The sequence below is a fragment of the Vanacampus margaritifer genome, chromosome 10 (assembly GCF_051991255.1).
Source record: "Vanacampus margaritifer isolate UIUO_Vmar chromosome 10, RoL_Vmar_1.0, whole genome shotgun sequence".
Lineage (NCBI taxonomy): Eukaryota > Metazoa > Chordata > Actinopteri > Syngnathiformes > Syngnathidae > Vanacampus > Vanacampus margaritifer.
Genome location: NC_135441.1, coordinates 14987550 through 15007146, shown reverse-complemented (window position 1 = coordinate 15007146; position 19597 = coordinate 14987550). Strand labels below are relative to the sequence as shown.

The 19597-nt window shown below is 41.7% G+C and overlaps 3 protein-coding genes across 3 annotated transcripts; 2 read left to right on the top strand and 1 right to left on the bottom strand.

Annotated features, from left to right (window-relative positions):
• Positions 1-382: 382 nt before the first annotated feature.
• LOC144059578 (uncharacterized) lies at positions 383-6523 on the top strand. The gene is made up of 5 exons (XM_077578750.1): positions 383-572; positions 1515-1829; positions 2721-2974; positions 3793-3904; positions 5178-6523. The coding sequence occupies exons 2-5, from the start codon at positions 1538-1540 to the stop codon at positions 6194-6196; spliced, it is 1677 nt and encodes a 558-aa protein (XP_077434876.1). The 5' UTR covers positions 383-572; positions 1515-1537; the 3' UTR covers positions 6197-6523.
• An 898-nt stretch (positions 6524-7421) lies between these two features.
• On the bottom strand, positions 7422-12450 carry LOC144059585 (endonuclease domain-containing 1 protein-like). The gene is made up of 3 exons (XM_077578766.1): positions 12293-12450; positions 8958-9360; positions 7422-8185 (listed from the first exon to the last, which is right to left on the bottom strand). The coding sequence occupies exons 2-3, from the start codon at positions 9243-9245 to the stop codon at positions 7580-7582; spliced, it is 894 nt and encodes a 297-aa protein (XP_077434892.1). The 5' UTR covers positions 9246-9360; positions 12293-12450; the 3' UTR covers positions 7422-7579.
• Positions 12134-18885, top strand: LOC144059579 (zinc-binding protein A33-like). Its single transcript, XM_077578751.1, has 6 exons — positions 12134-12800; positions 15624-15719; positions 16751-16984; positions 17092-17114; positions 17956-18071; positions 18151-18885. Exons 1-6 carry the CDS (start codon positions 12249-12251, stop codon positions 18717-18719), a joined length of 1590 nt encoding a protein of 529 aa, XP_077434877.1. The 5' UTR covers positions 12134-12248; the 3' UTR covers positions 18720-18885.
• The last annotated feature ends 712 nt before the right edge of the window (positions 18886-19597 follow it).

The window sequence follows — 19597 nt, the reverse complement described above, 5'->3', positions numbered from 1 at the left end:
ACAATTAATAAATTAATTGTTTATTTGATCATTTTACTCCCATGAGCTCCGAGTTTGAGTGTAAAACGTTTGGTACATCTCAAAGCAGTAAATTAATTTGTCACATCTAATATGGTGGCGACGCCGAAGTACGATTAAGTTTTAATTTAAGTTTAACAATTTATGACGGCTTAACAAAATAATAATAATAATAATAATCGGCCGGCAATTTTAATACATAGAATCACGAGCATTACCTTAATATATGTACATTTTTGGAATAAAACAAGGCTTTGGAGCTCAAATCGACAGGAGCGATATTCCCAATCAATGTTTTTGCGTGCTCTTAGCGCGACTGCTCTTGTCTGCTTGGCAATGACGTTACTGCGCACGCGCAGTGTCCCCAAGCATCTTTCGACAGCGTTGAGGGAGACGAGGGAGGAAACAGTCGCGGTGGGAAGAAGCGCAGAAGTTAGATGGCGCTTTTCTTTGTCGCCGTCTTCCTTTGCTTTCGAATTAGACTCGTCCTGCATCGAAAACGTTGAACGCCCTTTCTGCGAATTTCACGCATTCGCTACAGACATCTAAACACGGTGCGTATTTGAAGGCGAATTAGCCTGCTGGCTAATTTGAGCCCCGCGTAACGTTACGCGGTGGTTGCAGCTCCTCTCTGCATGATTCCATTTCCACTCGAATACTTGAGGCTAGAATGCTCCGTTTTGATATATCCTGGAAATATTGGTTAATGAACGGACTAACGGTTCGGTTGATCACGCGTCATGAGTATTGCATTTGTGATACCGTAGCAATAGATAAACCACATTTGTGGTTGTAACAATAACAGAATATAATAAATACTCCTGATACAATTGATAGAACAGCAATCATGTTTCACGATTCACAATTGTCTATTAACCCTTTTTTCATAACCTATCCAGTATCCATTAGTAGCTGAAGATTCATAAATTTTTGTCTTGCTGAAATGCCACCAGATAAGTTTTTTTCACCTCAAATGTTGCAGTTTAACATCAATTTTTTTAACAATGTCCTTATCCGGTGAAAATTTTAACAACTTTTTAACTCACTAAACACTTTAAAGTCTTTTGTGTATTCACTACCAAAACTTAGTCAAATAAAACCAGTCAAACCAGATAACAACAATAATGTAAACAAATCTATGGCTTTATCAATTCATGTTTCTTGAAACTGTGATATATAAACATGTGGTCTGCACTTCTTAAACACTAAACTGAGCTCACTACGTTAATCAATAAAATACATACACAGAAAAATAAAACCTACCTAATAGATATAAAGCTTTTTTTTTTTTCAAATTTGATTAATTGTTCAGCTCTACTCAATTCAGTTTTAGGCTCACAACACGCACACACGCCGCAACATTCGTAAATCAAGGTACCACTGTATGAAACACTTTTAGGTCAGGTACTTTTGTGTTTTTGCCGATAGCTACATGGCTCTGTCTGTGATAACTGTATTTAACACTACCATGGTTACAAACGTGTCATCATGTCCAGCTTCCGCACCCATCCCCGCAACGATGGAGGAATCGGTGACCACGTTCGAGACGCATTTGACAGCCGTCATGGACGGCCTCATCCGGGCGTCCGTGTGCGAGATCACCAAACTGTTCCAGGAGACGGTGGCCGACTACCTGGTGGAGCTTTCCCTCAACCGGAAGGAGAATGACGCTCTCAAGTTGCGTCTGAGGCTCACCGAGAACAAGCTGAGGACGGAGCGCATGTACGGCGCCGGCTGGGCCGCCGGCCGCCGCAACGGCGGACCCGCGGCCGAGGAGGGAGGACGGCACAAACGGAAAGTTGAGACGGAGCGTAAGTGGAAGTGAGGCTTTGGCGGTGGGTTTCATCTTGTGATTATAGCAGTGCGATTATTACCGTTTGAGAGGCGGGGATGTTGCTTGATAAGAAGGCTTATAGCAAGACACACTTGTTTTGTTGCAAACCATCTGGCAAGAGCTCATCACGCCCTCCCTCCTCTTCATCCTCCTCTTCCTTCATCCTCCGCCTCTTGCTCCCTCTGCCCCCTTTTTCTGTGTGTGTGTGTGTTTGACAATCTTCCTCCCTCCTCCTACTATCCTCTACCTCCCCCTTTTCTCTCCCCTTACGTGCTTTGACACTTTTCTTTTCCTCCCTCCTCCTCTTCTTTATCCTCCGCCTCCTCCTCCCGTCCTCCCCTCTGTGCTTTGACACACTATTCCACCCTCCTCCTCCTCTTCCTTCCCCTCCACCTCCCCCTTCTCTCCTCTGCTTTGACACACAGTCTTCCTCACTCCTCCTCCTTCCTCCGTCTCCTACCTCCCCCCTCCTCTCTCTGAGCTTTGAACCTCTCCCTTCTTCCCTCCCATCCTGGCTCCTCTCCCTCCCCCCACCTCCTTCACTGCCCTGCCCCCTCTCCACTACTCCCATCCTGCCCGCCCCCGCCTCCTGCCGCGCGCTTCGCTTCCTCGTCACGTCTCTTGCGCACTCCTCCTCCTCTCCTCCTCCACCACGACAATTAAGTGCTCTCTCCCCACTTCTCCCCTTCACGTACTTTTCCGCCCTTCCCTCACTTGCTGTCCCTCCAATCCTCTCATTTCCCTCCTTCAGTCTCACACCCCACCTTTTTTTTCTCTCTCCTTCATCCGTCGCTCCTGGCGCGCCAAGCATGTCCTCCCACTCGCTCTCCCTCGATCCTGTCCTCACGTCGGCTTTACTCCTCAACAGGCAAGTCGAAGAAGGGCCCTGCAGCAGCCTATCGCAGAGGCTGGCCTGGAGGCATGTGGGAGGAAGGCGGAGGAGGAGGAGGAGGAGCAGGAGCAGCGGTGATGGCACCGGGGCAAGGAGGGAAAGATTCCAGACAGATGTACCTTGTTCAGCTCCCCAGGGGTGAAGAGGATGAGGAAGGCATGGTGCAAGATGAGGAAGGGGAGGGCAGCCTGAGCGGGGAGGGGGAGGAGACGACCAGCATCAAAGAGGAGGTGAGGGATGAGGAGGAAGAGAAGAAGCGCAATAGCAACGCTGCTTCTCATCTTCACGCGGAATAAAATGCAACGAGAGAGTTTTGTTTGTGGTCGGATCAGCGCGGCTGCGTAAACAAATGGAGGACCCGCGATTTCATACCAGAATGGGAGCTCTCCGCTAAATAGCAGCACTGAGCGTTTTATGTCCAAATAAAAATCACACGCAGCGGCGCATACGTGCAGCAGCATTCCGAGCATAATAATATCTGTTTTACAATAGAGCCATTTCCAAATATCCTTTCCTGAAGATAGCTGCACAATTGAACAATTAAGTCATTGCAGACCATCTGCAACTACATTGGCGGCAACTCCAAATTACCCACAATGCACTTGGAAAAATAGTGAACATTGACGGTCACTCAACCGGTCAATATAGACCACAATGCATCGCGAGCAGGAAAACAAAAAGAGACTGAGAGATTACTGTATAATATGGAAATCATTCAACAAGCAAATAAGTCCACCTTTGAAGGTGGTTTCAATGCCACAGTTAAGACAAGACAAGACATGCGAAGGGAATCCGTGATTCCGGTGTTAATGCTGCGCTAACTAATAACGGTTATCTTGCATTCAATTTGACACGCACTCCTCCAGCCTTCTGCTGAAATGAATTATCGCCGTCCGACAAGTGTCTTATACTTCACGTTCACACCAGATCTCGGTGAAGACGTCACACGCGTTTCATTGACGAGCGCTATCGAAAATAGATGAACAAATTCGACATGATTCCATTTGATGACGTGGCCTGAAAAATCTTTATGTGCTTCAATGTGTAGTTTCCTCCGAACGACGGATATCAGCCGGCTTCTCTCAGGCTGATCAAAGAAGCTCTGAAGATGGAGCGGCCAAACCACAACTTCTGTGATACTTCCAGAGCCCCGAGTGAAGGTAACTAACAGGATCAAATACACGGGCCAGCCACGGCAAAATGTCTACTTGTGTAATATAATCATTTGTGGTACAAGAAGTGTATCCAAAAATGTTGGCATATTGAGTGAAATTTCAGGATCAACCAAATATAATAGACACATTTAAAACTGTGTTAACTTCAGGGAACTCTTCATTTAAAGTTTCAGTAAACATTAGCGATGATACTGACTCGGGGAAACTCTCCGCACCTGTTTGTTTGTTTGAAATGAAAACTAAGATAATTTAATATTAATTTAATATTTAACAGTATTCAAAGTTGATTTACTGTATAACAGTGATGTGGAACTTTGGCCCTCAAGAGCCACTGCCCCGCCTGTTTTTCACGTCTCCCTCCACCAACACACCTGCTTTGATGAACAGGATCCTTATCAGGTTTCTCCAGAGCTTGTTGATGAGCTGATCGTTAGAGTCAGCTGTGTTGGAGGAGGGAGACAACGAAAGCGGGCAAGGACATAGAGGCTTTCGAGAACTAGCGTTCCCTACCCTTGCTTTAAGACATTTCAACAAAGAATTGGAGCTTGTATTTTTTTTTTAATTTAGACACCAATGTCTGGTCGGTGCTGGATTTCACTTTCCTTTCTTTTCTTTGGTCCTTCCTCGGGTCTCCTGACGGCCTCATGACTCTGACTGGAAGTGTTCAGTTTAGGTGAACGGTATGGGATTTTTTAATAGGTTTTAGGTGAACTAATGAGAAGAAAGAAAGAAAAAAAGAAAAAAAAAGGAAAAAACAATGTAGACACCAGTTCAGCTCCAAATATTAATCATCTTGATTACTAACTCTTTGACTGCCAAAAACGTTAAATAACGTTTAGTAAAATCCTATGGAGGAGTGCCAACAACGTTAAAAGACGTTTGTTTCAAAACAGAGGTGAAACTAACCATTTTCTATTGTTGATTACTCAAAAACGGAATAAGGTAGAAACAAACTTTTTTTTCTGATGAAAGATGAGTCCAATCTTTCATTTGGTAGTATGTGTGTTTCCATAGTCCAAACACATAATTTTCTGTGGACCTTGAAAGATCAGTCAAAATGCTTAAATCAGCTGGCACCCACGGCATCCCTTTTCTGAAAATGTCTGGCAGTCAAAGAGTTAATAATCGGTATCAGCCCTGAATTTTTCAAAATCTCAAATTATTACATTATATATTATATAGTTAGAAAATTGTCCTAGTGGTCACTGTTTTGTCCGTTGGCGGTTTCTCTTCACATTCATCTCCCTTTCCCTCTCAGGAGACCCAGCAAATCGTCCCTTGAGTCTGACCTCCGCCAAGAAAGAGGACGACGACTGGGACGCGGGCACAGTGGAGCAATCGGAGGGCGGGATGACCGCAGACGAGCTGAGGGGTTTGGAGTCGGCGCTGAGGGCTGAAAGAGGCCGCGAGCAGGCGGCCATGACGGCCTCGCAGCCCGAGGGCCCGGCGATGCAGGTGGCCTCGCCTCCCAAGTACATCGGACTGGACGGCATGGAGCAGGACGGAGACGGCGAGCCACAGCCGCCCACGCTGCAGCGAGAGGACCAGTTGGGCCGAGGCCGGGTGAAAGAGCGGGCGAAGGGCCGCGTGAGGCCGGCGGGGTTCGGGACGGGCAGGTTAAGGAAGACGAGAGAGAGTGACTCCGCTCTGAGTGGCGAGGATGGAGCGGAGCACGGGGAGTCTGAGCACATGCACCCGTCCGCCGCGGGAAGCGCGGGGGAGAGCGCAGGCGAGGAGGACGCCGCCCCCGATCTGCTCCACTTCTGCCCTCAGTGCGGAGGCGGCTTCACAACAGAAGCTGAGATGGAGGAGCATCCCTGCCCACTAGGTGGCGCCCATTTACAGAACAGTGGCGGCGAGGAGAACGTTTTCCCTTGCGCCCACTGCGGGAATACTTTCAGCCACGCGTGGGCGCTCAAGAACCACGAGTGCGCCTGCGCCGCCGAGAGGCCGCACTGCTGCGAGATTTGCGGCAAGCGCTTCACGCACTCGCGTTCTTTAGAGCGCCACCACCTGGTGCACACGGGCGAGAGGCCGCACCAGTGCCCGTTATGCGGCCGCAGCTTCAGCCGCCTCGGGAACCTGGAGCGCCACCAGAGGATCCACACGGGCGAACGCCCTTACGGGTGCGAGGCGTGCGGGAAGCGATTCAGTCGAGTGGAGTACTTAAAGAGACACCAGCTGATTCACAACGGCGAGAAGGCCTCAATGCAGTGCTCTGCCTGCGGGGGGAACTTCCGCGATGTGGAGCAGCTGAAAAGCCACCAGTGTTTTTGAAAAAGTTGCCGATTTTCAACTGAACGTGGTAGAATTTAGACGGCTCACGTGTTTTTCTCAGTGGTTTGCAGTTCAACTTACATGACTAAAAGGAACCTACGTGGCTATAAGCTAGACGGCACGCTGTCATTTTAACTCAAGCTATTCATATTTGTATAAAGCCTGTACTTATTTATAAAGGGAAAAAAATACATTTTTATGTTTGTATTGACACTTAACTCACTTGGAAAAGGACAACATTTTTCCCCACTAAAGGAATGGCTGTATTTTGTATATTTGTCTATGGTCTGCATTGAGAAATAAACATTTCAGTCCATCAGAAGAGAACACTTCTCATGTCAAATCTTTCACACTAGGGATGAGTGAATGACGATACCTGGCCTTATATAGTATATACTTTTTTTTAACAATAATATGTTATATGTGACCTCACTAGTCTAAACATAACATTCTGATTAATATTACATTATTGAAATATGAGTTATCAGCAAAATCCAGTCGTTTTTATCCATCTCAGGGCCTTTTTGCCACTTGCTATCTGAAGATGACATCACAGTTACTCAGGCAACGACCAATCACGGCTCACCTATTTTCTGAAGCGGAGCTGTGATTGGTTGTTACCTGAGCAGCTGTGACGTCATTTTCACTCGACAAAATGGCCGCCTTCTAAAATTGATAGAAACGGATGGATTTTGTTGCTTAACTCATATTTCACTAACTCAATATTAACAAAAATACACACTCACACGCACGCACACACGCACATACACATACTCACCCACATACAAAATATTTTTGTTTGTTTTTTTTAATTAAAAAAAAAAAAAAAGCAATGATGATGACATGTCAAATCGGTAAAATTACTGAATGAACAATAAAAAATAAATAAAAAATATTAACAAAAATACCGTATTTAGACTAGTGTGACTGCATAGAACATATGTGTGTAGTTTATTGAGCATATAAATGAAATACAAATCATAAAATAAAAATTATTGTCAATTTTTTTCCTTCCCTTTAAAATTATCTGTCATTGTCTTTTTTTTTTTGGGGGGGGGGGTAGTACTTGGTATCGGTGACTAACCCATACTGGTAGTCTGAAAATTGAACATCCCTACTGTACAGTGTACACAGGATGAATGGTTAAACATTTTAAACTTGACACTAGGGGGCGCTTAGCTCACAGTTGCTATTAAAAATAAATGAAAACAAAACTAGGCAGAAATCCTGAGAACTTGGTCTGTTGCAGTTTATTACAAAATCAACACAGATTAACAATTGTACCATTTAGTGGCGTTACATTCAGAAAATATATGGATGATAAGCAATTTAGAACAAAATGATTATGTTGACCACATAACTAGCCATTTGCAGTTAGCATAGCTACTGACACTGGCCCTCAAACAAACTGATGGGCATGGCCAACCTTTGTGCCAGGATGCCCTCCAGGGTGTCCAGAGGCATCTTCCTCACGTCGTAGCCCCGGAACAAGCTTCTCATTTTGGGGTTCACTGGAACAATCTCCTCGCTACTGTTGCGGTCGTTTCTGCCCACAGCGGCGTACGTTGGAAACATTGGCCGCACATCCCGAGGAAGATTGGCCTTATACGACGGGCAGCAGTAGGCGGACCACATGTACTCGGGGACAGACACCCTGTTCTTGATCCAATGAGCGCCATTTGCATAAGGCACGGCCCCTGTGATCACATACATGGGACCCTCGCAGAAGGCCTTGAACTTCCTCAGCACTCCCTTTTCCAGAGAATTCCAGGGGCCTGAGTTGGAGCCCGCCTGTTGAGGGACAATATTGGTCAGGGTGAAGGTGGCCACGCGGTCTTGTTGTGTCTTCTGGTGCATGCTGGGATTGAGATGGCCCTTGGTGTAGTTGGAATTCCTGTAATCTGCGAGCACTGCTTGACTTTCTATCACGTTCTGATCCACTGGTGTGTCGAATGGCTTCATTTCAGGGCTGGCGCCGGAAAAAGACAACTGAATAACAGATAACAATGCAATTTATTTTAGACATATGGAAAAAATGAAAAAATGAAATTTTAGTCAGTACATAATAGGGGTGTGAATTGCCTAATACCTGGCGATTCGATTCGTATCACAATTCATAGCTCACGATTCAATTCGATTAATCCTGATACAAATCTCTAAATTGATTATTGCGATTTTTTTTTAACTCAAATTTGGAAAACACTAATCGGTAAACTTGTACATGTACACTGTAAGATTTGTATGAACATTTATTTATCTGAAATTCAGGCTTATAACTGAGCCACTGCATTTAACAAACAGGTTGCAATTTGTTTCATGTTTGAACAGCACTGAAATCAAATATTAAGGCTTGATGTTCCATTAATATAACATTCTTCCATGCTTAATGTGTAAATCCTAACCCTAAATAAGACGTTTTGTTAAATATTCCCATAAAAAACAAAGGATGTTTAAAAATCGATTCGGCCGCATATCGAATCGATCTATTGCCGAATCGATTTTTTGTAACACCCCTAGTACATAAACTCAATGACTTATTACAGTACATTTTGTATAGAAATAGCGTTTACTGTGGTGATGCATATGCAACAAATTGGATTTTCCTTCTGATGTAGCTGTAAAGTTAAAATGTACCAAACTGATAACACAGACATGTATTACAAATGCTCTCATCACATATTACATGATTATATTTACGAATCTAATATGGCTTAACTCCAAATGACATATTGTACACATTAGCGTGTAGCATTTCTCTCACCTGTGGCTCGTACATCCAGGTAGAATTGGGTCGTTTTCCATCTGCAGAGCTGATTAAATATGCCGAGTACAAAGGTATGCGACGCTGACGGTGGTACATGCCGGCAAAGCGGTACTGGTTTTCAAAGCGCTGGCATATAGGCTGGTATCCCGCAGCGTTTACACCCTGCGGTGGGGTTCTCTTATAGAAGAAATTTAAGCATTTGGAGAAGTCCTGGTGGATCTCTCCGAGGACAAGACAGTCGAACCAGCTAAAGAGTAGAAAGAGAGCTCCGATGGAGGAATACATGTTGTGCGAATGAGGCGTTCTGAAGAATGTCCTTCGGTTTTCGTTTATATACAGACAGAAGTAACCCAGCAAACTTCCCCTCTTGACCACCAGTCAGCATCTTCTGGGAACTATTCTGTACAATCAGAAAAATTTGTCAACGCGTATTACAAACGTCACAGGGTAAATTCTGCCCAAGACATTTCCAGAATCCATACATAACACTAGAAGGTTTTAAATAAATGTCCTTGGTCGTCTATGCAACTGAAAAAAAAAGAAAATAGTGGTTAACAATTTTCTAAAATATTGCAATAAGGGCTGGAAGAAAATCTCTTTTTTTCTTTTTTCCATGCCAGAGTTATAATGATCTGAATAATGCAGCCTTAGACGCATGTTCTGGCCTAATTCCGATGATATGCCTTTATCCCAATTTTTGACCGTCTATTTCCAAATACAGATGCCCAAATTAAGTCCTTCACTGCCATTGACGGCTTTGAACGTCAAAAATTTATTTGAACTATATCTATTAGTTGAACCTTTTTTCCCCACTTTTGTTAACAAGAGTATGAAAACCGATTAATTACAATATTTTTTTTTAATCTTAATTAATAATCTTTTCTTTTCTTTTTTTTATTCATTCACTGCCATTGACGGCAATAAACGTCAACAATTCTTTTGAACTATTTCTATTAGTTTAACATTTTTTTCCACTTTTGTTAAGAGTATGAAAACCTATATTTTTTTTATATTGCACATTTAGAAGAGATATCAAATTTGTGATTAATCGTGAGTTAATTAGTGAAGTCGTGCGATTAATTACAATAAAAAAATTAATCGCCTGACACCCCAAATTTTTTATATGTATTTTTTAATATATATATATATATATATATATATATATATGAATTTATGGCAGGGAATGAGTTAAAAGTGTCAACACTAGCAGTGACAGCATGGATGTAAATAATAATACAAATACTACAGTTGTGCTCACAACTACTACTATTAGGAATATGTAAACCTATGAGCACAACTGATTTGTAAGATGCCCGATTCCAAAATAAAGATACCCTATTTAATTGCACGAGTTTGTTTCTACTTACGTGACACATATTTAAATTGTGCCACTTGAGAATAAAAATGTTGAAGCAGCACTTGAATTGTGACTCAATTCCACAGCATCGGCAGAATTAACAATCATACCCCGAGTCCCGTATATCTGGCTAAGGCTGCATGACGTAACCGGCACATTCATGAGAGATTTGTTATTGTCCCATCTTGTTTCTATTCTCTTATATTTAGTCATCAAAACTTCCCTTGTCCGGGAACGAGACAGCGTCTTTCTAAACATGCTGGAACACTGTATGTTTCCCGTTCTGTTCTTTGTGGGGAAGTCCTCGCTTTCAAACCCTTTTTTTTCTTCCCCTACTCAATTTCTGTATGTTACGGTCAAAGGGCAACCATGTGGGACATCACAGCCCGAGCAATAGGACGGCATGCCCATGATGTGTCACATGAGTAGAAAGCGTCATGAGTCATGTGTTGGTGTCAACACACGTCTGAAGTGGTCACGTTTGACTGCTTTTACATCTCCGATGGAATTTTGCTTTTGAGTGTTTCATGCCGGGGGGTTTTTTTTCTTTCACAGCACCCGAACGAATGAATAAATGTGTTTCAGTATATTGACGTTATTGATTACAAAGCTATTGGTAGTGAAGAAAGCAAGACCTTACAAATACAAATAAAAGATGTGACTTTTATAATACTTGCCTGTAGGCTTTGACAGTTTATGGTCTATATCTAAAGAGCATTCTGGGTATGGAAATAAATCATGAAAAAAAAAAAAGAAGTCTGAATAACCTGTTATGATAATTTGGCATTTCCTGGTGATTATGTAAGACAGGAAGAACAGAGCTTTATCGTTTGTTACAGTCTGAAATGAAACCTGCTGAATAAGATATTTTGACAGCAAGTAAGTCAGTAAGTCATGCTTCATATGTCAGAGTTTTTGTTTTTAATTCTCCTCCTCTGCATATGAAATCAGGATTTCCTGAAGAGGTTTTTGTAAACATCTTTGTGTCTACTGTGCTGCTGTTGATGACAAATAATGAGCACACTTTATAATGTGACAAAAGATTATTTACAAAAAAAAAACACATCTACGATTCCATTGACTCAGCTGCATGGGCACCAATCACTCCCTTTTTTGTTTTATAATTAAGTGTTGCTTTACTGCACCGTTTGATTACAGTTTGTTTAAGTGACTGTTTTTGCATCCTTGGATAAAACAATCATCTGTCATTACAGCATCATCACTGTTTTTTTTTTGTTTGTTTTTTACTGTTCAGTAATCAATTTGAACATGAAATACAGTATATTTATGTACATACTGTTGTTGAAAATGATTTGTAGATCATTGTATTCTGTTGTTATTTGTATTTAATCCGTGTCCCAACTTCATTGTAATTGGCATTTGTGCTTTATTGTAATATAACAATTGTGTATTTAATGGCATTTTAAATATTTTATTATAATTAGCCAATTGACCAATTGTTTGAGATACTGTACATTAATAGGGAAAAATATATAAATTAATAAGAGAAGGGGGGCGGGGCTTTTTTTTATCAACATGTTTGGTGCGTTTTAAGAATTTGCCCACCACTACTTTAACGGCCAAAGAAAAGTGGCCTTATTTTGTAAGCTTACTTGCACACGGCCTCGAAAGACCAAGTCATTACTGTACTGCTATACTGTAAATATCTCCCGTTAGTGGTTCCTTGTGACTGTAAGACGTCGAGCAGTCACTGTGCTTGTTGCTGCACGTCTTCCTGAGTAGGGTTGGTTTAGAGAAAAAAAAAGGGGGGGCGGGGATTACTAGAGCTCAGACCACGCCTTTTCTGCCGCTCGTCCTGTTGTCAACTCTTGCGTAGACTAGTCTAGCAGTCATGCTCGTGTTGCGCTAAAAGACAAGTCGAGTCGGTTCTTGTCCCCGCACGACGACTATGTGCACACAGGAAGACAATTATGGCGGAGGCCGGCGCGCTTGAAGAGCTCCAGTCGGAACTCACCTGTCCGGTGTGTCTGGAGATCTTCCGCGACCCTGTCATCCTCGAGTGCGGGCACCACTTCTGCCAGGTTTGCATCGTCCAATGCTGGGAGGCCAAGTCGGACGAGCAGTCCACTTGCCCAAAGTGCCGCAAAACTTGCGCGCGCAAACTGCGACCCAACTCGCTCCTGTGTAACGTGGTGGACAGCGTGCGTCGAGCACAGGCCATGGACGCTGACGCCGGGGGTGGGGCGGGAGCGCCGCCGCCGCCGCCCGGCTCCGGCTGGGACCCGGAAGGACCGCCGGAGGAGCTGGAGGAGAGGGAGCCTGGGTCCAGCATGAGCAGCGTCGCCTCGTCCGTCGGGCATTGGCCGCGCCTGTTCGGAATGGACATGTGCGAGGAACATGAGGAGAAACTCAAACTTTACTGCGAGGACGACCAGCTGCCAATATGTCTGGTTTGTGGCATGTCCCGAGACCACAAGACGCACAACGTCATCCCCATTAACGAGGCCTTTGAGAACTATAAGGTATCTATCTGTGTAATGTATTAAAAACGTATTAAAGATCTTTAATAATGTGTTGTACTTAAGTTTAATACAACAGAACGAACTATAGGGAGACCGAGCCTAGTTGTATCACCTTTTAAACTCCTACATATTCAATCAATCAATAATACATCATATGTAAACAAAATGTATACCAGATGAAAGACCAAAGTCTTGGGTATATTTTTTGTATTCATGTCATTTTCCTACTTTGTGTTAGTGCAGAGTTATAAGCCATCAAATAGAGGGAGTGAACATGTGACATGTTGGCTCACCAATGGATAAGTTGTCACATTATATGGGGTAACTAAGATGTCACAATGGATTTTGCAGCTAATAAAACAAGGACAAAAATGTCATTGTTCTCCTGTTTTTTTGTGTGTTTTTTTTTATTACAGCCAGATAAATTGTTTATCGTTGATCTTGAAAATTTACCATAGTCATTGAGCAAACTTTAACAAAAATATTATGAAATAGTTTCAAGTCCTTAGGAACTGCTGGCTTATAGGTAATAGCTCTCAGCCTCAAATGTCTGTTTTGCTTCCCTTAAACGGAAAATTTGAGATTAAATTGAATAAAAAAAATAATAAAGCATTTCGGTCAATGGATGGATGTTTCATCATGAAACTTAAACCAGTCCTGACATGTGGCCATACTGTAGTTCCAACAACTGGAAAATCAATTTTTAAACAATGAAACAAAACCTGGCAAACAAATTTCCTCACTCTTTAGACTCATCTGATTCTGAAGAACAATTCTGGCATACGTAAACTGTGTTGCCACTGCTAAAGGTGCATTTTTCTTTGGCCCATTCTTTACATATGTGACAACAAACCCCAAAATGACTGAGACAAGTTGCCCCAAACTACCATGTTGGCTAATACTTGCTCTAGTTTAAAGTTATCTTAAAACAGTGACTGAGGCATGACAATATGCCTGAATCACTCCTCTAACGAGTCCACATGATTTGCTGCTAGAATTTGTCTATGTACGGCGCCTGTTTCAAAATATATGAAGTTGAGAAATGTTTACTTTGGGTTGTGCAAAATAGATAACTGTCACTCATGTGGGCTCACAATGTGCTATTCTCTTCTCAGACAGTACACAACCCCTGATGAAGAAAACTAGTATTCCACTTTTTCGTTGCGCTCTCTGGTGGAGAAGAAAATTGCAATGTGAGAACTTACCCATGATACAACTAGCCCCGGTCTCCCTACTTAAAACTGTACTGAATTTGAAAAGTAAAAAGTACTGTATATTAAAAGTAAAAATGTACTGTACTGGATCAAAAAAAAAAGTTAAACAGATTTATGCATATCTACAAGATTCATTCTAATATGTATTTAATTAAGTGATTCTTTCACGTGCCACTATTGGGAGGCCACGTGCCACTAGTTGTGCTTGAACCATGACAATTTAATTTAAGTTGTGTCAACGGTGGTCCATTGTCAAGTTTAAGAGTCAGTAGAAAAATCAAAATTTTTGGATGAAAAACACTTCTTCTTTTTTAACACACTACAATAGCTAGACTATCATTACTTATTAGTTTTTTTTTTTTTTTTTACTGTATTTGATTTCAGTTTTCTTTTTTAATGTTATCGTCATTGACGGGAAAAAACAGTGCTTTATTTTCTTTTCTTTCTTTTTTTTATAAAGAAGTCATTTCCAAATGACCCCAAACTTTAGATCAGTAGAGTATACAGTACATATTATTGCTGTCAGCCAGGATCCTTGCATCTCCAAAATATTTTTTTTCCATCTTGCGTGAAGTGCCAAACATCATATTGCTGAAGTTAGAATGACACCTTATATTGCTCTCATATATCCATGACAGCAAAACATCAACACACCTGCACCCCAAAATCATGCTCTGTGAAGTGAATATAGACAATCAAAGAAGCACTCTGGCTGACAAACAAGGCCTTACCTTTGTAGCTGATGCACTTAATAGAGCTGTCCACTTTTAACATAAACAGGCTTACACAAACGTGTGTAACTAAACTATCATTATTACCTAAAGAAAAAACCCAATGGAAGAGACAGTTTTCTGACACTTCTTTAGTATTTCCAAACCTTTGAATTGGTTAATATATAAAAAATAACAGACCATGTGGTGGCAGACAAAATGTATTGTGTTGTGAAAAAATGTGAAATTGACCATATTTGGACACATGGAGTTTCAGACAGACATCGATAATATATGCGTACACCCATATATATATTTGCAGTATGTACATACGCATACAGTATTTCCATGCATGCATTCACACACATATAGTATTATACAAACCTCTCATTTAGTGGCACTACAAAGTGTGTCCAAACCTTTGAACGGTAGTGTATTCCTCACTACATACAAATGAGCAAAATATAACTAAAAAATACATTAAAAAATATTCAATGGGTGTGCCATATTTTTAACTGATTGAAAACCTGTCCTACTTTGTAATTATATTCACATGTCACTTTTGGCATTAACAAACTGGGTTTTCATAAACCGCGGCATGGTTTGAATTATTTTCAAAAAGCAGATGAGCCCGTTTGCAACCTCCAGCCATTTTAGTGTCTTGCAGGAATTCAGCAAACCAGTGTGAGGCCTTGCAACTCCTCCTATTGGACGCCTCTGATAAAAACAGACTTTTTTTTTTTTAACTGGAGCTGAATTGGCAGTTTTGTTCGAGTTTCTGGGTTGGACTTGTGTCATATGAGTGCCATTAAGGATGAGTGTTGTTGAAGGAGAAAACGTGGGGGCTTTAATCCAGTTTATTTCTGCAGTGTTTTGAATGCGGTTCTTTCTTCCTACAGGATAAACTGTCGGTGGCTCTGGAGAGAGTTCAGCAGCAGTCAGAAGACGCCTCACTTTTCCAAAAAAACACAAATGAAAAAATCCTTCTCATTAAGGTATATATATATATATATATATATATTTTTTTTATGGTGACAAAAATCTCACTCCCTATAAAACAGGAATAAGCTGCATCAAACCTAACCTGCCTTAATCAAACTCACAAATGAACATCTGGCTACTCATTACAACATTACAGAACTCACAATTACGTAACATAACACAGTGACATTGTGATTAAGTACGCCTTTGTAAAATGCAAATGGAGACTTAGACATGACACACTGGAGGTGGGACATGAACACGTCAAGTCATGTTTGTCTTTCGCACACACACACAGAAGCCGAAAGGACATATTTGGAATTGCATGCCAGACTGACTTCAGTTAGGCTGGGCTGCTTCAAAATAGAGCTGTGTATGTTAACCAGAGATATGAAAGTAAGTAGCACATTGACTGTTTGGAAACTACCAGATAAGTCCGCATACACTATCTTTGCTCAAAGCTACAACACTTGCAAAATAATATTTAAAATTGCCCTATGCTTGCTTAACCCTATTTGTTGGGCCCCTCTGCTGTCTGACCCAGTTTTAATGCATATGCACCCATTTTCACTTCTATTTCTGTCTGTGTGAAAGGATGTGAGTAAACAACTTGAAGGGGAAGTTTGCCAACTCTCCTCTTCCTGTCTCTGTTTCTTTTTTGTGTTTTGTGTCGGATTTGGTGTCATGCTTTTTCCAGTAGTATACCGTTTTGTGTTTAAAAGCACTGGTATGAGGAATTATAGAGGAACTTCTCAAATTGTGATTCCTAACCATCAATTATCCAATTTCATGATTGCTCCAAAAAAATACTTTTTGCCCACTCAAATAATATATCATTGTTTGACTGCACATACAATTCTGTAGAGTAAATTTGACTCTATTTATAGTGGGACCAAATAAAATCAGTTTACGCACCCCTTTCACTCTGACATACCTCTGTGCATGCCTGCATGTGGGTAACCTCAGTCATCATAATAATAATCATAATAATAATAATAATAATAAAAGGTGGAATTAAATGGATGTGTGACTCCTTTCCACTCAGGAGCGAGCAGGGGATCTGGAGGAGATGGTCACTGGGGAGTTTGGCCGTCTGAGGGAGTTCCTCCAGGAGGAGGAGGACCGCATTAAGCAGAAACTGCAGAAGCAAAAGGAGGAGAAACTCACCGAGTTGGAGGAGGCGCTCACAGAAGCCACGCGGCAAATTAGCCAGCTGGAAAGCATCGCCGACCAGCTCCAGTTCAAACTGATGGAGGAAGAAAACCCCGAACAACTCAAGGTGAGAGAGTGGAAATGTTTTGGGATGTCAGAATGTTGATGTGAATTGAGAGTACGAAGGAAGTGATGTAGGCATTACAAACCTGTTTTTGTTGTTGTCTGTTTTAGGGAATTAAAGATTTTATTGGCGGGTGAGTACTAACACCAATTATGTATGACACTTTTATGTCATTTTTGTGTTTTATGATTGATCACATGACATTCATCCATTGAAACAAACACTTTTTTGGTCAACTTGACTTGTTGTAATGCAGCTGGTTTACCACTAGAGGGCAGATTGATATAAGGCATGAGATGGGCAAGGACCTTGAAAGTCATGTTTAATGATATGATGATCTAAATTAATGAGGTTTCATATCCGCTCCCCAACTGCATCATTTAGTATAGTCTTATAGCCAATAGCCATAATAACCACCTTATTTATGTGTGTGTGTCTTTCCTTAATCTTAAATTCCCTAATTTTGGAACAGTCCTTGACATCTTTTAATTGAAGACATCTGACTTTTTTTTTTTTTTAATTGAGAATACCGTGAAAGGGGTCTATTTTATTTCTAGTTCCAGATCAACGCTAATGTATTTGGAGTAATCTAAATTAATATGATTTAGCAATTAAGAGACTGAGTTTGTGATGGCATAAATATGTTTGTATCAGGGCCACCCTGGGGGAAATAAAATAGTTACAGGGTACACTAAAGGGTAATGTAATTTTATGGGAATAAAATCATATATTTTTGAGAAAAAAGACATATTACAATAATCACAATAAATACTGTACTTGTGGAAAGGTTTATGTCTCTTCCAGAGAAATAACCATATAAATTTGGACAGGAATGTAGACTTTTGCATATGACTTTAAAGTTCCAACAAATTTCAAATTTTCAAAAGTCATTGGCATTCTTGCGTTAATAAAAATGTACCTTCACACTTTTTGGCCTCGGTTGTCACTTTTGAGTCATTCTTTTTCCTTTTCAGGGCTGAGAGCTTGTTTGAGCGCCCCCCAGAGGTGAGTGTGGATCTACAGTCAGGAGAGTTTGTGGGACCTTTGCAGTACAGGACCTGGAGGCAAATGAGTGCAGTTTTTCAGCCTGGTACAAATGCACACACACATGCACAACAGATCCAAATGTTTTGATGTAAGAGTGAATATATTCTCTCTAATATTCGTAGCTGTGACCGCGGTGTCACTGGACCCAAATACGGCCTACCCTTGCCTGTGGGTTTCCTTATGTCGCACCAGCGTCCAGGTGGGTAAAATCCAGCCCAACCTGCCCAACAACCCAGAACGCTTTACTCGTTACAACATCGTCCTCGGCTCGGAGGCCTTTTCCTCGGGCAGACACTACTGGGAGGTGGAGGTGGGCTCCAAGACGGCGTGGGGTCTCGGCGTGGCCCGAGCCTCTGTCAACAGGAAGGATGAAATCAACCTCTGCCCCGAGGACGGTTTCTGGACCCTGGTGCTGAGGGACAACGGAGATGGCACCAGCGAATACGAAGCATGCACGGACGCAGAGGAGGATAGCTTGTTATATCCAGCCAAACCCCCCAGGCGGGTGGGCGTCTATCTGGACTGCGGCCGCGGTGAAGTGGCCTTTTATGACGCCGGAGACATGAGCCACCTGTTCACCTTCTATGATGCCAAATTCGATGAGGCAGTTTACCCATACTTTAATCCCTGGCCTATTATTAACGGCTACAATTGGGAGCCGCTGACCATTGTCACGCCGCACTGGGGATAGATGAGTCATCATATTTAGATTTTACAAGATGTTGAAACAAGTTTTCTGTGTAAATATAATGGTGTTGAGAAAAGTGTGCATATTTGTGTTTTCCATTTGCAAATTAGCATATTCCGTTTTTTTTTAACCTATATGCTCTGAAAAAATAAATAAAAAATGAAGAACAGTGTTGGTTTGGTGCCATCTTGGTGATGTGAAATGAGACGCTCTACTGTTCACATTTATACAGAAGTAGTACTTTGCCACCATCTAGTGGCATTCATAGGCAATTACAGTACAATATTAACCTTTTTGGGGAGGGGGGCATTGATTACTCGCAGATTTTTGCTGATATGGCTCGGTCCCTATCCCCCACAAAATGCTGGGGTTCACTTTTAATGTGCCCCCCCCCCCCAAAAAAAAATAAAAGGATAAACACAGACAAACAAACAAAAAAAACAATAAAGGACAAAGGTTATACAGTACATTTAGGGCCCAAGCACCAGGTGGTGCGAAGCCCTCTTGGAACCAGTTTATTATTATTATTATTATTATTATTGTCTTTGGGAGGCCTTATCCTGGTAAAAAAAAAATGTATTTTAGAGTTCCCATTTCAAACACGACCAGCTGCAAAACTCAATGCTTAACATTTAAAAAAAATAAAAATCTGCTTTCGTGCTTGTCTGACAGATCAACATAAAATTAGATGGACACGTTTATCATAAGAGGATACACAAACACGTCTCAAGGACTCTTGCTTAAATTTGAAAAGAAAGTAGGCCATTATGATTTTGGGTGAATTCCAGAGCTCATGCTTATACAAACTCCTACTCAGAAATTTGCACAAATGACCCCGAATGAAAAAGAGCCTTGATTTGAAGATCGGCAGAAATTCATTA

Bases quoted from the DNA above. Each gene is read 5' to 3' on its own strand.
- LOC144059585 (XM_077578766.1), bottom strand. From the start codon at position 9,245: ATGTATTCCTCCATCGGAGCTCTCTTTCTACTCTTTAGCTGGTTCGAC. The intron at 8,186-8,957 runs GTGAGAGAAATG...TCTGTTATTCAG, and splicing joins CCTGGATGTACGAGCCACAG to TTGTCTTTTTCCGGCGCCAG.
- LOC144059579 (XM_077578751.1), top strand. From the start codon at position 12,249: ATGGCGGAGGCCGGCGCGCTTGAAGAGCTCCAGTCGGAACTCACCTGT. The intron at 12,801-15,623 runs GTATCTATCTGT...TTCTTCCTACAG, and splicing joins AGGCCTTTGAGAACTATAAG to GATAAACTGTCGGTGGCTCT. The intron at 18,072-18,150 runs GTACAAATGCAC...TAATATTCGTAG, and splicing joins GAGTGCAGTTTTTCAGCCTG to CTGTGACCGCGGTGTCACTG.
- LOC144059578 (XM_077578750.1), top strand. From the start codon at position 1,538: ATGGAGGAATCGGTGACCACGTTCGAGACGCATTTGACAGCCGTCATG. The intron at 2,975-3,792 runs GTGAGGGATGAG...TTCAATGTGTAG, and splicing joins CGACCAGCATCAAAGAGGAG to TTTCCTCCGAACGACGGATA. The intron at 3,905-5,177 runs GTAACTAACAGG...TTTCCCTCTCAG, and splicing joins TTCCAGAGCCCCGAGTGAAG to GAGACCCAGCAAATCGTCCC.